This window comes from Lipotes vexillifer, unplaced genomic scaffold (genome assembly GCF_000442215.2).
Source record: "Lipotes vexillifer unplaced genomic scaffold, Lipotes_vexillifer_v1.1 scaffold212, whole genome shotgun sequence".
Classification (NCBI taxonomy): Eukaryota; Metazoa; Chordata; class Mammalia; order Artiodactyla; family Lipotidae; genus Lipotes; species Lipotes vexillifer.
The window spans coordinates 133,041-150,227 of record NW_006780016.1 but is presented as its reverse complement, the minus strand read 5'-3'; the positions used below and the strand labels follow the sequence as shown (position 1 = coordinate 150,227).

The 17,187-nt window shown below is 43.5% G+C and overlaps 1 protein-coding gene across 1 annotated transcript in view; it reads left to right on the top strand.

Moving 5' to 3' along the window:
• FHIT (fragile histidine triad diadenosine triphosphatase) overlaps positions 1 to 16,775 on the top strand; it is an 813,394-nt gene extending 796,619 nt beyond the window's left edge. Inside the window, exon 5 of the mRNA XM_007453149.1 lies at positions 16,674 to 16,775. Within this exon, the coding sequence (XP_007453211.1) occupies positions 16,674 to 16,775 (102 nt within the window). The remainder of the gene's footprint in view (positions 1 to 16,673) is intronic.
• The last annotated feature ends 412 nt before the right edge of the window (positions 16,776 to 17,187 follow it).

Below are 17,187 nucleotides of genomic sequence, written 5' to 3'. Positions count from 1 at the left end.
CACCCACAGAGGAGGCACCCCAGCTCAGAGGCTGATCTCTAGTTGCAACTTTGGTTTTCTTTTCTGGACTGCTTTAGTACCCATGTTTTCAAAAATGTTAACCAAAGGAAAATTTACAGAGTGGATCCCTGAGTGAACTAGAAGCCAGCGAACTGTATTTCTAATCCGAACCAATGACTGTCCCTAATTAGCCATGCCGATGTTCTCCTGACTTACCTTCCTAAGAGACTTGGATGATTGATTCCTCTGGAAAATGGGGATGATGAACTTGCACAGCCAGTAGGTTGGGAGGGAAGCTGTAACTTAGAGACCTACTCTGACAAATGTTTCTTGAAAACCTACTCCTGGGTGTCAGACACAGCAAGCAGTGAGGATACAAAGATGGATGTTACTGTGATTTGGTGATTTCTACCATAAACATGGGAACTACACAGGAGGTTTGTTACCAAATCAGCTATTGTTGAGTGCTTTTTTTTTTTTTCTTAATTTATTTATTTTTGGCTGTGTTGGGTCTTCGTTTCTGTGCGAGGGCTTTCTCTAGTTGTGGCCAGCGGGGGCCACTCTTCATCGCGGTGCGCGGGCCTCTCACTGTCGCGGCCTCTCTTGTTGTGGAGCACAGGCTCAGTAGTTGTGGCTCATAGGCTCCAGACGCACAGGCTCAGTAGTTGTGGCTCACGGGCCCAGTTGCTCCGCGGCATGTGGGATCCTCCCAGACCAGGGCTCAAACCCATATCCCCTGCAGTGGCAGGCAGATTCTCAACCACTGCACCACCAGGGAAGCCCTTGAGTGCTTTTTTTGGGGGGGGGGGTTTTTTTTTTTTTTTTAATAATTGGAAGAGCAAAGAACTCCTGGGTGAGCGTGACTGATTTCTCTACCGAACCCTCGCAGCCAGGTTACCGCTGTAAATGGGACTGTCAGCTGAAATGCTAAGCCCCACTATTAGGCAGGATGAAACGTGAAGCTCACTGTAGTAAGCGATGAGGAAAACGTTAGCAGGGGGGTGTCCTAAGAATAAGCCGAGTGATTCATCGGCTATGCCGATGATTCTCAAATGCGGCGACTCCTGTATCAACCCTCAGTGCTCCCTCACAGCCCCGTTGCTGAGTCCTGTTCCTTAGCTGCCCTGATGTCACGTTGTCAGGAAGTTCTAGACGGTGGCCTGCAGCACGGCAGTTCCAGGTGGGCCTCCCTTCTCAGATGCACATTTCAGGTTACCTTCATGGCTCGCTCCCCTGACCGGAAGTGACCCCTTTGATGTTTTAATTAAAATCAACTCTGCATAGGGCCAGAAGCCACAGTTGCTTTTTTTATTTCTTTTTTTTTTTTTTTTTTTTTTTTTTTTTCTTCATATCTGTGCAAGGGCTTTCTCTACTTCCAGCAAGCGGGGGCCACTCTTCATCGCAGTGTGTGGGCCTCTCACTATCACGGCCTCTCTTGTTGAGGAGCACGGGCTCCAGACGCACAAGCTCAGTAGTTTCCTCCCAGACCGGGGCACGAACCCGCGTCCCCTGCATCGGCAGGCGGACCCCCAACCACTGCGCCACCAGGGAAGCCCCATAGTTGCTTTTTGCTGAACTGCTCCTAACAAGCTTCTGATGGAAAACTGCAAACTTTAATGTCCCACGAATTAAAGCGATTTTCTGATGGCAGGTGTGCACCCCAGCAAACCAGAATTGTTCACCTGGGTTTGTACAGGTTATTAGGGTGTATGGGATGCTCTGAAGAGCACTCACAGTTTAGTCAGTTGAGTAGTATCTCATCCAAATTGTGATGCTGGCAGTCTCATTTGCTGCTTTGGCAATCAGCTTGACAATGTGATACTTTAATGGATAATTGGATCAGCAATTGGGTTCTGTTATAGTACAGTGGTTTGGCAAATACTTTGGGGGGGGGGGTTACAAATTCTTAAACATCAACACTCTACACTCCTTGAAAGTAGGATGTCATTAATTAATTTAATAGTTTATTTCAGTATTTTGGCCCCAATGGCGGCACTAAAAAAACTTTTGCTTCTGCTCAAGCAAGTTAGGCTCAAGTCAAAGCTTTGGCAACTAATCAAATGATGAATGCTCCATCAATTACCAGAATTTCATTCCGTAAAGGGCAAAGAACTGGACTATGGAAACTCAACAGTGAACAGAGGGAACTGCAGGGAATTTGGTTGCAGTAATCTAGTGGTTAGTCCAGAGTTTCAGCTCACAGGATCCCTCCCATGGAGAGAAAGAACGGAGGAAATGAACATATTTTTGCCCAAAGAAATATTTGAAGAATCTCAGGGTTCTAAAGAAGCAGAAGTGGTAGCGAGAGGTTGATGACACAAGTCGTGTTTTTTTTTGTTTTTTATTGCCTCAAGTGAAAGCAAGAGGTGATTCATTAGGACACCAAGAAAGCCCAAAGTGGTGATAATCTGCTCAGTAACCAGTACTTAGAGAAAGGACATTCGGTGTTTGGGGACAAAATATGTGCTCAAAGGATGCTGGCTGTATGTGTATGAGAGAGACGGAGAAAGTGAGACAGCATCAAGATCATGAACTATAACTCAGTGCCAATCTAAATGGTCCAGAAAGGGTTCTTAGGGACTTTGGGAAGTGTTCTGCACGTATTGAGCAGAAACGGAGTGATTTTTCGCACTGGTTCAGAGAAGCCTTGAGCAGGGGACCAGGATCAATGTGTGCTTTACAGAGTGTCTGGAAGGAAGCATCAGAGGCAGAGGTCCACGTACAGGGAGGGGCCGAGCCTTCTCACTAACTGCACACACTGCACTGACCCACCACCACCCTGACTGTGGGCACCCGAGCCCCGCTCCACCCCATCCCCGTGAGCCTCCCAGCTCCCACCACTTCTTCTCTGGCTGCTGCACTAGCCTGTCCCCCTCTAATTCCCTAGCCAGGCTATTCTTTTTCTTTTTACATCTTTATTGGAGTATAATTGCTTTACAGTGGTGTGCTAGTTTCTGCTTTATAACAAAGTGAATCAGTTATACATATACACCTGTTCCCATACCTCCTCCCTCTTGCGTCTCCCTCCCTCCCTCCCACCCTCCCTATCCCAGCCCTCTAGGTGGTCACAAAGCACCGAGCTGATCTCCCTGTGCTATGCGGCTGCTTCCCACTAGCTATCTATTTTACGTTTGGTAGTGGATATATGTCCATGCCACTCTCGCGCTTTGTCCCAGCTCACCCTTCCCCCTCCCCATATCCTCAAGTCCATTCTCTAGTAGGTCTGTGTCTTTATTCCCGTCTTACCCCTAGGTTCTCCATGACCTTTATGTTTTGCTTAGATTCCATATATATGTGTTAGCTTACGGTATTTGATTTTCTCTTTCTGCCTTACTTCACTCTGTATGAAAGACTCTAGGTCCATCCAACTCGCTACAAATAACTCAATTTCGTTTCTATTTATGGCTGAGTAATATTCCATTGTATATATGTGCCACATCTTCTTTATCCATTCATCCAATGATGGACACTTAGGTTGTTTCCATCTCCTCCAGCCGGGCTATTCTTTTTTTTTTTTTTTAACATCTTTATTGGGGTATAATTGCTTTACAATGGTGTGTTAGTTTCTGCTTTATAACAGAGTGAGTCAGTTATACATATATATATGTTCCCATATCTCTTCCCTCTTTGTCTCCCTCCCTCCCACCCTCCCTATCCCACCCCTCCAGACAGCCACAAAGAACCGAGCCGGTTTCCCTGTGCCATGCGGCTGCTTCCCACTGGCTATCTACCTTACGTTTGTTAGTATATATATGTCCATGTCTCTCTCTCGCCCTAACACACCTCACCCTTCCCCCTCCCCATATCCTCAAGTCTGTTCTCCAGTAGGTCTCTGTCTTTATTCCTGTTTTACCCCTAGGTTCTTCATAACATTTTTTTTTCTTAAATTCCATATATATGTGTTAGCATACGGTATTTGTCCTTCTCTTTCTGACTTACTTCACTCCGTATGACAGACTCTAGATCTATCCACCTCATTACAAATAGCTCAATTTCGTTTCTTTTTATGGCTGAGTAATATTCCATTGTATATATGTGCCACATCTTCTTTATCCATTCATCCGACGGCGGGCACTTAGGTTGTTTCCATCTCCGGGCTATTGTAAATAGAGCTGCAATGAACATTTTGGTACATGACTCTTTCTGAATTCTGGTTTCCTCAGGGTATATACCTAGTAGTGGGATTGCTGGGTCATATGGTAGTTCTATTTGTAGTTTTTTAAGGAACCTCCATACTGTTCTCCATAGTGGCTGAACCAATTCACATTCCCACCAGCAGTGCAAGAGTGTTCCCTTTTCTCCACACCCTCTCCAGCATTTATTGTTTCTAGATTTTTTGATGATGGCCATTCTGACTGGTGTGAGATGATATCTCATTGTAGTTTTGATTTGCATTTCTCTAATGATTAATGATGTTGAGCATTCTTTCATGTGTTTGTTGGCAGTCTGTATATCTTCTTTGGAGAAATGTCTATTTAGGTCTTCTGCCCATTTTTGGATTGGGTTGTTTATTTTTTTGTTATTGAGCTGCATGAGCTGCCTGTAAATTTTAGAGATTAATCCTTTGTCAGTTGATTCATTTGCAAATATTTTCTCCCATTCTGAGGGCTGTCTTTTGGTCTTGTTTATGGTTTCCTTTGCTGTGCAAAAGCTTTGAAGTTTCATTAGGTCCCATTTGTTTATTTTTGTTTTTATCTCCATTACTCTAGGAGATGGGTCAAGAAGGATCTTGCTGTGATTTATGTCATAGAGTGTTCTGCCTATGTTTTCCTCTAAGAGTTTGATAGTTTCTGGCCTTACATTTAGGTCTTTAATCCATTTTGAGCTTATTTTTGTGTATGGTGTTAGGGAGTGATCTAATCTCATACTTTTACATGTACCTATCCAATTTTCCCAGCACCACTTATTGAAGAGGCTGTCCTTTCTCCACTGTATATTCCTGCCACCTTTATCAAAGATAAGGTGACCATATGTGCATGGGTTTATCTCTGGGCTTTCTATCCTATTCCATTGATCTATCTTTCTGTTTTTGTGCCAGTACCATACTGTCTTGATTACTGTAGCTTTGTAGTATAGTCTGAAGTCAGGCAGCCTGATTCCTCCAGCTCCATTTTTTGTTCTCAAGATTGCTTTGGCTATTCGGGGTCTTTTGTGTTTCCATACAAATTGTGAAATTTTTTGTTCTAGTTCTGTGAAAAATGCCAGTGGTAGTTTGATAGGGATTGCATTGAATCTATAGATTGCTTTGGGAAGTAGAGTCATTTTCACAATGTTGATTCTTCCAATCCAAGAACATGGTATATCTCTCCATCTGTTTGTATCATCTTTAATTTCTTTCATCAGTGTCTTATAATTTTCTGCATACAGGTCTTTTGTCTCCTTAGGTAGGTTTATTCCTAGATATTTTATTCTTTTTGTTGCAATGGTAAATGGGAGTGTTTTCTTGATTTCACTTTCAGATTTTTCATCATTAGTATATAGGAATGCCAGAGATTTCTGTGCATTAATTTTGTATCCTGCTACTTTACCAAATTCATTGATTAGCTCTAGTAGTTTTCTGGTAGCATCTTTAGGATTCTCTATGTATAGTATCATGTCATCTGCAAACAGTGACAGCTTTACTTCTTCTTTTCCGATTTGGATTCCTTTTATTTCCTTTTCTTCTCTGATTGCTGTGGCTAAAACTTCCAAAACTATGTTGAATAAGAGTGGTGAGAGTGGGCAACCTTGTCTTGTTCCTGACCTTAGTGGAAATGCTTTCAGTTTTTCGCCATTGAGGATGATGTTGGCTGTGGGCTTGTCATATACGGCCTTTATTATATTGAGGAAAGTTCCCTCTACACCTACTTTCTGCAGGGTTTTTATCATAAATGGGTGTTGAATTTTGTCAAAAGCTTTCTCTGCATCTATTGAGATGATCATATGGTTTTTCTCCTTCAATTTGTTAATATGGTTAATCACATTGATAGATTTGCGTATATTGAAGAATCCTTGCATTCCTGGAATAAACCCCACTTGATCATGGTGTATGATCCTTTTAATGTGCTGTTGGATTCTGTTTGCTAGTATTTTGTTGAGGATTTTTGCATCTATGTTCATCAGTGATATTGGCCTGTAGTTTTCTTTCTTTGTGACATCCTTGTCTGGTTTTGGTATCAAGGTGATGGTGGCCTCGTAGAATGAGTTTGGGAGTGTTCCTCCCTCTGCTATATTTTGGAAGAGTTTGAGAAGAATAGGTGTTAGCTCTTCTCTAAATGTTTGATAGAATTCGCCTGTGAAGCCATCTGGTCCTGGGCTTTTGTTTGTTGGAAGATTTTTAATCACAGTTTCAATTTCAGTGTTTGTGATTGGTCTGTTCATATTTTCTATTTCTTCCTGATTCAGTCTTGGCAGTTTGTGCATTTCTAAGAATTTGTCCATTTCTTCCAGATTGTCCATTTTATTGGCATAGAGTTGCTTGTAGTAATCCCTCATGATTTTTTGTATTTCTGCAGTGTCAGTTGTTACTTCTCCTTTTTCATTTCTGATTCTATTGATTTGAGTCTTCTCCCTTATTTTCTTGATGAGTCTGGCTAATGGTTTATCAATTTTGTTAATCTTCTCAAAGAACCAGCTTTTAGTTTTATTGATCTTTGCTATTGTTTCCTTCATTTCTTTTTCATTTATTTCTGATCTGATTTTTATGATTTCTTTCCTTCTGCTAACTCTGGGGTTTTTTTGTTCTTCTTTCTCTAATTGCTTGAGGTGCAAGGTTAGGTTGTTTATTCGAGATGTTTCCTGCTTCTTAAGGTGGGCTTGTATTGCTATAAACTTCCCTCTTAGAACTGCTTTTGCTGCATCCCATAGGTTTTGGGTCGTTGTATCTCCATTGTCATTTGTTTCTAGGTATTTTTTAATTTCCTCTTTGATTTCTTCAGTGATCACTTCGTTACTAAGTAGTGTATTGTTTAGCCTCCATGTGTTTGTATTTTTTACTGCTCTTTTCCTATAATTGATATCTAATCTCATGGCGTTGTGGTCGGAAAAGATACTTGATATAATTTCAATTTTCTTAAATTTACCAAGGCTTGATTTGTGACCCAAGATATGATCTATCCTGGAGAATGTTCCATGAGCACTTGAGAAAAATGTGTATTCTGTTGTTTTTGGATGGAGTGTCCTATAAATATCAATTAAGTCCATCCTGTTTAATGTATCATTTAAAGCTTGTGTTTCCTTATTTATTTTCATTTTGGATGATCTGTCCATTGGTGAAAGTGGGGTGTTGAAGTCCCCTACTATGAATGTGTTACTGTCGATTTCCCCTTTTATGGCTGCTAGTTTTTGCCTTATGTATTGAGGTGCTCCTATGTTGGGTGCATAAATATTTACAATTGTTATATCTTCTTCTTGGATCGATCCCTTAATCATTATGTAGTGTCCTTCTTTGTCTCTTCTGATAGTCCTTATTTTAAAGTCTATTTTGTCTGATATGAGAATTGCTACTCCAGCTTTCTTTTGGTTTCCATTTGCATGGAATATCTTTTTCCATCCCCTTACTTTCAGTCTGTATGTGTCTCTAGGTCTGAAGTGGGTCTCTTGTAGACAGCATATATATGGGTCTTGTTTTTGTATCCATTCAGCCAATCTGTGTCTTTTGGTGGGAGCATTTAGTCCATTTACATTTAAGGTAATTATCGATATGTATGTTCCTATTCCCATTTTCTAAATTGTTTTGGGTTCGTTATTATAGGACTTTTCCTTCTCTTGTGTTTTTGTCTAGAGAAGTTCCTTTAGCATTTGTTGTAAAGCTGGTTTGGTGGTGCTGAACTCTCTCAGCTTTTGCTTGTCTGTAAAGGTTTTAATTTCTCCATCAAATCTGAATGAGATCCTTGCTGGGTAGAGTAATCTTGGTTGCAGGTTTTTCTCCTTCATCACTTTCAGTATGTCCTGCCACTCCCTTCTGGCTTGTAGAGTTTCTGCTGAGAGATCAGCTGTTAACCTTATGGGGATTCCCTTGTGTGTTATTTGTTGTTTTTCCCTTGCTGCTTTTAATATGCTTTCTTTGTATTTAGTTTTTGACAGTTTGATTAATATGTGTCTTGGCGTATTTCTCCTTGAATTTATCCTGTATGGGACTCTCTGTGCTTCCTGGACTTGATTAACGATTTCCTTTCCCATATTAGGGAAGTTTTCAACTATAATCTCTTCAAATATTTTCTCAGTCCCTTTCTTTTTCTCTTCTTCTTCTGGAACCCCTATAATTCGAATGTTGGTGCGTTTAATGTTGTCCCAGAGGTCTCTGAGACTGTCCTCAGTTCTTTTCATTCTTTTTTCTTTATTCTGCTCTGCAGTAGTTATTTCCACTATTTTATCTTCCAGGTCACTTATCCGTTCTTCTGCCTCATTTATTCTGCTATTGATCCCATCTAGAGTATTTTTCATTTCATTTATTGTGTTGTTCATCATTGTCTGTTTCATCTTTATTTCTTCTAGGTCCTTGTTAACTGCTTCTTGCATTTTGTCCATTCTATTTCCAAGATTTTGGATCATCTTTACTATCATTATTCTGAACTCTTTTTCAGGTAGACTGCCTATTTCCTCTTCATTTGTTAGGTCTGGTGGGTTTTTATCCTGCTCCTTCATCTGCTGTGTGTTTTTCTGTCTTCTCATTTTGCTTATCTTACTGTGATTGGGTTCACCTTTTTGCAGGCTGCAAGTTCGTAGCTCCCGTTGTTTTTGATGTCTGTCTCCAGTGGCTAAGGTTGGTTCAGTGCGTTGTGTAGGCTTCCTGGTGGAGGGGACTAGTGGCTGTGTTGTGGTGTATGAGGCTAGATCTTGTCTCTCTAGTGGGCAGGTCCACGTCTGGTGGTGTGTTTTGGGGTGTCTGTGGACTTATTATGATTTTAGGCAGCCTCTCTGCTAGTGGGTGGGGTTGTGTTCCTGTTTTGCTATATGGTTGGCATAGGTTGTCCAGCACTGTAGCTTGCTGGTCGTTGAGCGAAGCTGGGTGCTGGTGTTGAGATGGAGATCTCTGGGAGATTTTCGCCGTTTGATATTATGTGGGGCTGGGAGGTCTCTTCTTGACGAGTGTTCTGAAGTTGGCTCTCCCACCTCAGAGGCAGAGTCCTGACTCCTGGCTGGAGCAGCAAGAGCCTTTCATCCACTCGGCTCAGAATAAAAGGGAGAGAAAGTAGAGAGAATTAGTATAAGTAGGAGGAAATAGGAAAGAAAGAAAGAAAGAAAGAAAGAGAGGAGGGAAGGAAGGAAGGAGGGAAGGAAGAAAGAAAGAAAGAAGAAAAGAAAGGAAGAAGGCAAGAAGGAAAGAAAGGAGGGAGGGAGGGAGGAGGGAAGGAAGGAAGGAATGAGGGAAGGAAGGAAAAAATACAGAAAGAAAGAAGATACAGTAAAATAAAATAAAGTATAATAAAGTTATTGAATTAAAAAAATAATTATTTAGAGGAAAAAAAAAAGGGAAGGATAGAACCTTAGGACAAATGGTGGAAGCAAAGTTATAGAGACAAAATCTTACATAGAAGCATACACATATACCCTCACAAAAAGAGGTAAAGTGGAAAAAATCATAAAACTTGCTCTCCAAGTCCACCTCCTCAATTTGGGACGATTCGTTGTCTCAAAAAGGGAAGGAAGGAAGGAAAGATAGAAAGAAGGTAAAGTATAACAGAGTTCTTTAAATTGCAGCAGCAGCCTTAGCGTCTCCTGCCCGTCTCTGGTTTCCGAGCTTTTCTCGCGCCCGTCTCTGGAGCTCCTTTAGGCAGCGCTCTTAAAACCCCTCTCCTCGCGCCCCAGGAAACACAGAGGCAAGAAAAGGTCTCTTGCCTCTTGGGTAGGTCCAGACTTTCCCCCGGACTCCCTCCCGGCTATCCGTGGCGCACTAACCCCTTCGGGCTGTGTTCAAGCCGCCAACCCCAGTCCTCTCCCTGAGCTCCGACCGAAACCGAAACCGAGCCTCAGCTCGCAGCCCCGCCCGCCCCCGGCGGGTGAGCACACGAGCCTCTCGGGCTGGTGAGCGCCGGTCGGCGCCGATCCTCTGTGCGGGAATCTCTCCGCTTTGCCCTCCGCGCCCCTGTTGCTGTGCTGTCCTCCGCGGCTCCGAAGCTCCCCGCTCCGCCTCCCGCAATCTCTGCCCGCGAAGGGGCTCCTAGTGTGTGGAGACCTTTCCTCCTTCACGGCTCCCTCCCACTGGTGCAGGTACCGTCCTTATCCTTTTGTCTCTGTTTATTCTTTTTTCTCTTGCCCTACCCAGGTACGTGGGGAGTTTCTTGCCTTTTGGGAGGTCTGAGGTCTCCTGCCAGCGTTCAGTAGGTGTTCTGTAGGAGTTGCTCCACGTGTAGATGTATTTCTGGTGTATCTGTGGGGAGGAAGGTGATCTCTGCGTCTTACTCCTCCGCCATCTTGGAAAGAGTCTTGAGCCGGGCTATTCTTTATGAAAAGTTACTCTAGTCCTTTTACTTCCCTGCTTCTAACCCTTTAATATCTTCCCACTGCACCACAGATAAAATCCAGACCTCCTAGCCATCCCCACCAGCTGTAAGGGACCTGCTATCTCCCGCACTTACTCTTCCAGCCAGTTACTCAAATGCCAAGCTTCCTTTTCCCTCCAGGTTGCTGTCCACTTGCTGTCCTCCTAGCCCTTTGCTTCATGGACCTCTAATCATTGTTCATGTCGCAGCTGAAATGGCACCTCTTCATGAGGCCTTGCTCCAGACACCCCCTCCCGCAAAGTTCCACCATCCCTGCACATCACTCTGCTCTGATTCTCTTCAGAGCTCTTATCATATGAAATTATTTTGACTTCTAAGCAACTGTCATAAAAACAAAAATCCTGGAGCCTTCTACTGTTCAACTCAATAAAAACAACCACGCCCACATGGCTGTCACATGTTCTAAAAGGCCCAGGCTTCACGTTTGCAGTCACTTCCCCCATCTCCGCTCCAATTCCCACCTCTGGACCATCTCCCAAGGTGAATGCCATGTTTCCCACATTTTTACTTAATATATTTTCTAAATTGACTCTTATTTTTAACTTAGATTTACTTTAAAAGGAAACTTGAGATGGCATCATAAACGGGAGCTAAGCCTCAAATAAATAAGATCTAAATAAAATAGTCTTATATTCTAGCTAGAGTCTGGATGGCACCTCTCACTCTGTTAGAGGTCACGCTGGTACCATGTTCAGGACAAGCTCATACCGATGGAGACTTTCTTTTCGATTACTCAGACGACTGAAAGGTGATTTGGGAGGGGAATATCTTTCTCAGTAGGGTTCAAAACTTTTTGCAGTTTTGGGCCACTGGGGTGTGGGTCCCTTCTTTAAGCAATGGAATGTTAAAGCTTCTCAAAATGGCAACTAAGTTTCAGCTCTCTCAACACCTCTGACAGATGGGCAGGCATGGCTAGGATGTCAGGGCAGCATTCGTCATGAAAGAAAGAGTAGTGCCAGAGGAAGGTGAAGCTGATGATGGGCACAGGTTACAGGAGAGCTGGCAGATAGATACCTCATGTGTTTGCTGAAGCTGTTCCCATTGCCCAGAACAGCGCTGTCCTTAAAATCCCATCACCATCTTTGAAGCCAGTGCAAATCCTGATTTTTTAAAGTCAACCGCAGACCCTACCCCAGTAAGAATGATTATCTCCCCCAGATATCCTGAGAGAACTATGATAGAACTTCTAGTCCAGTATTTACACCATACTGACTTGGACTAAATGATGTGTGTATGAATCCGTCTGCCCTGTTGGGTGGTGAGACCCCAGAAGGCAAAGGTTTTTGTCTTATTCATCTTTATAGCTTTCATAAGAGCTAGAACGGTGCCTGGAGTATATCATGTGCTCAACAAAGGCTTGTTGGCTAAATTCAAAGCAGTAACAGAGGGTCAGATCTAAAAAAATTAAGGATTTACTTCCCATTGAAATTATTTTCCTTGTAATACTTTTATATAAACACCTGTCTGAGCAGAACCATCAACCTGTAAGAAACGGTTTAAACTCTCCGCTCTTCATACTGTTTTACAAAACTAGACAATGAAAGACAGATATTGATGGATTTCAGACCACCACCCAAGTTTATATTCAGCCACCGGCTTCTTTGAGAAGTGGCTTTAAATTGTTTTTCTGCTCTTGGACGATAATTTGGCATTTTACTACAGGTTAGTTCTAAATTCTGGAAAAAAAAAACGTTTAAATTATTGTGAATCATTCCTCCTACTGTATTCCATTACAGAGCTATAAAAATGTCAATAGTCAAGGCAGTTTGAGCATTACATCAGGGAATTAATCATTGCCCCACGTGCCTCGTGAGAACACACTCAATGCACAGGAAGTGGCACAGTGTCAAAATCGACACGCATCAGTACTTCAATCAGAAATCCTGTTAACACTACCTTCCCCCCAAATCATTTCAGGCGGATAAAGCAGGAAGACTGCAGATACAGGTTCTTTTTTTCTAATCTCTTTTCAAAGCTGTGTATAGAGATAGAATTCACTTCGAGGAGCCATCACAGACTTCCCTCTGTGGAATGTGAATAAAGACTTTGGTTCGACTTTCTGCAAACTTTGTAACTTTGGCATGAGCCTTCCTCAAAGAACCACGCTTCTGAAAAGAGTTTCAACTCTTGCTGTTGTATAAGGAGACGGGAAGGAATAGACGTTACATCAGCCTTGGTGCTGAGCATATTCATGATTTAACTTCTGTGGCCTCACAGCAGGGAGGAAAGAGATGGAGAACTATACAGCAGCGAATCCCAGACACCCTAGTGGAAAGAACTACAGTTATTTTATGCACTACTAAGAAAGAAAAACAATGCCAATTAAATCGTGACACACCGTTGATTGTCGGACATGCTTTGATTTCAGAGATGTTACAATGGGAAAAACTGTGCATCTCAGAACAGACGAGCTGTGGATTTTAAGCAGTGCTAATGATTTCCTCTGCATTTCATGCAAAAGTAATAATAAGCCCCAGAATGCATAAAATGCTAGCCTTGAATTTGACCTTCCTTCGGACAGTCTCCTCCATCTTTCCAGGATTCACAGCTAGGTGGTTTGGGGAACAACCGAAATAAAACCAGGCACTTCCTATGGTCCCTTCCTAAGGGGTCTCCAAGACTGAGTTGCCAGATAAGATGCAGGATGTCCAGTTAAATTTGAATTTCAGATAAACGACGAATATTTTTTAGTATAAGTATGTCCCCAACACTGCATGAGATATAGTAAAACAAATTAACTGAGTGCCCTGTATTTTTATTTGCTAAATCTGGCAGCTGTGCTCCCAGGGTAATTCTGACTGCATTTGACCTTCACCACATGCTTTTTACTTTAAGGAACCTTAACCTTTACCTGTCAGGAGCCTCCAGTCACTTCTTACAACAACTCTGAGAGGTAGGAATTATTGCTGGTATTTTAGGGCTGAAGGAGCTAAATTTCCTCCTCAGACTTGAATGTCTCATTAGATTAGTTTGGTTTGGTCTGAATTCTGATCATGGCTGTAAATCCTTTCACACAGTAGTTAAGGTCCAAAAGATAAAGGTCACTGGGAAACCATGAAGATGGTAAAGGCACTTTTGCCCCTGGAAACAACCTCTGTGGGTTGGTCATTGGTCACTGTCAGGGGACAGTATATCCAGCCTATAATAATAATAACAATAATAATAGTCATGGTAGCAGCAGCAGCAAACCCTCAGCACCTCTTACTACGTGTCACGCACATCACTAATCACACCTCTTACTACTCCCTTTTTACAGTTCCAGAGCAGGGTTTGCAAAGGAAAGCCTCCATACTGTCGACAGAGTCGTAGGCGACGGCCTTAAAGGCAAAGGTATTATTTCTGTTATGTGTATGGCCTCAGTCTATACACACAAACTTCTCTCAAATGCACTGCTTCTCAAGTGCCTGAGAAGTTTGAAAAGAATCCCCACACCCAGGCTGCCCCCCAGACCAATTAAATCAGAATCCCTGGGGCGGAGCCAGGCATCTGTAGTTTTCAAAGTTCTCTGTGTGATTGCAGTGGGCAGCCGGGGTTGAGCACGGCCATTCTAAGGAAAGCTACATGCTTCCATCTGGGGCTTTTAGGACGGAAACCCCTAAGTTTTAAAAACCATGTACAGCAGAGCTTTGCAAATACAATTAGTTTTTGTTTTACTTATTCCCTGTTTTCCACAGACAACTTATAAGCATTGGCACAACGTTGCCATCTGTAAGGCATATGACAGTAGCAGACGGGAGCTTAATAACCGAAGAGGCATTAACGTTTGCAGGCCCTAAATTATTTGCGTTCATCTGGTACGATCTGTGTGATGAGACCACTTAATGCTGGATTTCAACATCTTCCGACGGCAGTACCAGAAGTGGGAAGGCCATATTGCCTGGGCTTCGCATCGTTCCTTGTCCTCCTATTGAATTGTTACAAGATGGATTTATAACAGACCTAAAGCTAGTATCAAAATGAAAATCAGTTCCTGAGTAGAAAAACAGCAATCCCGTTTGCCTCGCCTGTAGCCATTGCGTCATATCTGCTTCTGCAAGGAGGGAAATGACTTCTTAATGTGGTTTTCTTCCACCAAGGAGAATTAAATCTATGTGGCAAAACGTAAAACCAGCGTGCTGGCAGCCAGATTCTGAGCGGAAGATCCATGACGTATTTGTGTCCTGGTTATACGCTAATGAAACTCATTTAGGCTCAAACTTACGCCTAGTAGAAATAGTGGTCAGCTGGAGGGCCAGGCTATCGTTGTTCCCTCACTGTTTTGCCTTCTGTATCAGAGTTTGCTCTGAAATAATGGGAACATTTCTCCATCGGCGGCAAGCTGCCAGGGTGTGGGGCGGGGGGTGTCTCTGGGTTAGAGTGAGAGTGAGTTGGGCCTGAAATAGCAAACTCCACTATTTTAGTCGTGAGGCTTTTTTTCCTGGAGTCGGCAGGCTCCTTTGTCAAAGGATCTGGCTTTTGGGTGACGGTACCTGGTGAGCTGCAGCAGGATCTGTGGAGCTGTTCACTCTTTGGTGGCACTGCAGGATAGACTAAAAGGCAAAATTTGCCAGGGACACCCCTGGCATTACTGCTCCTTGCTGGGTGATCTCCAATTGGTGAATGAGCTTCCTCGGAACTCAATCTCTTCCTTGGTGAGGAGTGAAGCTGTGCCTGCCCTGTGTATGGACTATTTTGAGGATTAAACGAAATGATGCGCGAGGAAATAATACGTGGAGAAGAAACCGCCCTTTACATCATGAATACTAGTTATCATTGGTGCTATTCGTTTGCCTCAGTCTCCTCGAATGACTTGACACGAAATAGTACATTGTGCCTCCCGTAAGAATTTATACCCTCAGCATTTTACAGTGTCTAGAGCCACGCAGAGGAATAACAAATTTAGTTAATAAAACTAAATTGCAATAGGAGACTAAGGGGAAAAACTGACCTCTTCTAAAGAAGAGAGTTCTGACAACACCCACTCTCTCTCTCTGATAGAACTGAAATTTTATTCACTCAATATGTAAATCTGAGACATATACAAAATGTTTTTAAAATAAATATGGGTGTCTGAAGAGGATTTTTAAAGGGTTCCTTTGTCTAAGACCAACTGTTATTTTTTGATGCCTCCTCATTTAATTTTTCTCTTTTCCTTTTTTTTTTTTTTCCCACAATCCCACCCAGCCTTGCCCACGTCAACACAAAAGAGTGGAGTTTTAGGAGATGGGAAAGAGATTTTAGAGTGGTTTACCGGAGAGAGCTGTTGAACAGCCAAAATCCCACCTGCAAACACACCCAAGTGAGAGGGCTGGGAGGTTTCCCCCTTCATCTTCTTTCGTTTTTGGGTACGCGGGCCTCTCACTGTTGTGGCCTCTCCCGTTGTGGAGCACAGGCTGCGGACGTGCAGTCTCAGCGACCATGGCTCACGGGCCCAGCCGCTCCGCGGCATGTGGGATCTTCCTGGATCGGGGCACGAACCCGTGTCCCCTGCATCGGCAGGCGGACTCCCAACCGCTGCGCCACCAGGGAAGCCCTCCTCATTTAATTTTTTATTTAAAAAAATTTTTATTTAAAAAATTTTTATTTAAAAATAAAATAAAGTTTTTCTTTGTTTGTTTTTACCGTTTGCCTGCTTGAAGCCTCTTTTAGTGCATGTACTCTTTTATTTCTTACTCAGTACTCATGGCCCTTCTATTCATTATTCTCATAAATTAGCCCGGGCTGTTTTGGTTCGCTGAGCAAAACTGCTCAGAGCTCATAATAACAGAGGCTAAGCCAAAGAGAAGAGGACATAAACCCCAGGCCAGCTTGGGGAACGATTGTGGGTAGGTGGCAAACGTAATGCCTTCAGCGTCTGGGAAGTAAAACGAACGGATGATTCTGGCCAAGCGCAGTGTTTCAGAGTGGTGAGGGTTTTGGTACGTGCAGAATGTCCCCCGTCTGTGACGCCCACTCCCAACCTCAGCAGATAATTACAAGGCGGTGAAGGGACCACATGTAGCAGCCTAATCTAGTTATTGTATTACAAAAGCTGGAAATGTGGATTTGTACACAAAACCTCCCCATTTTCAAATTCTGGCAACTAATAAAATGAAAAGACACACGCGCCCCCGGGCCTCTGATTTGCGAATGCTGTTCGGCCGCTCCCCCCAAGACTTGTTCACGGAGGTCCCAAGGGCCTATTAATGAGCCTAGTTTTCTTCTCCAAAGCTCCAGAAACATGACAAAGAGAAGGAGGACTCCCCAGCCTTGTGGAGATCGGAGGAGGAGATGGCAGCCGAAGCCGCGGCGCTGCGGGGCTACTTTCAGTGACGCAGGTAAAGACTGTACGTTTACTTCATCATCGCTCAGAACCCCACCCCCCGCAAGAGCCTCACTCAAGAAATAATGAGGATTGGGCTTCCCTGGTGGCGCAGTGGTTGAGAGTCCGCCTGCCGATGCGGGGGACGCGGGTTCGTGCCCCGGTCCGGGAAGATCCCGCGTGTCGCGGAGCGGCTGGGCCCGTGAGCCATGGCCGCTGGGCCTGCGCGTCCGGAGCCTGTGCTCCGCAAAGGGAGAGGCCACAGCAGTGAGAGGCCCGCGTACCGAAAAGAAATAATGAGGATGCCGAAAAGCAGCCGTACCCACTTTCTACAGTGGTGGTTGCACCAGCATTAAAGCCCGAGGGGAGAGGACCCTGACCCTTGAGGCACTTGGTCCAACCTCTGGGTCTCTCTTCCCGACT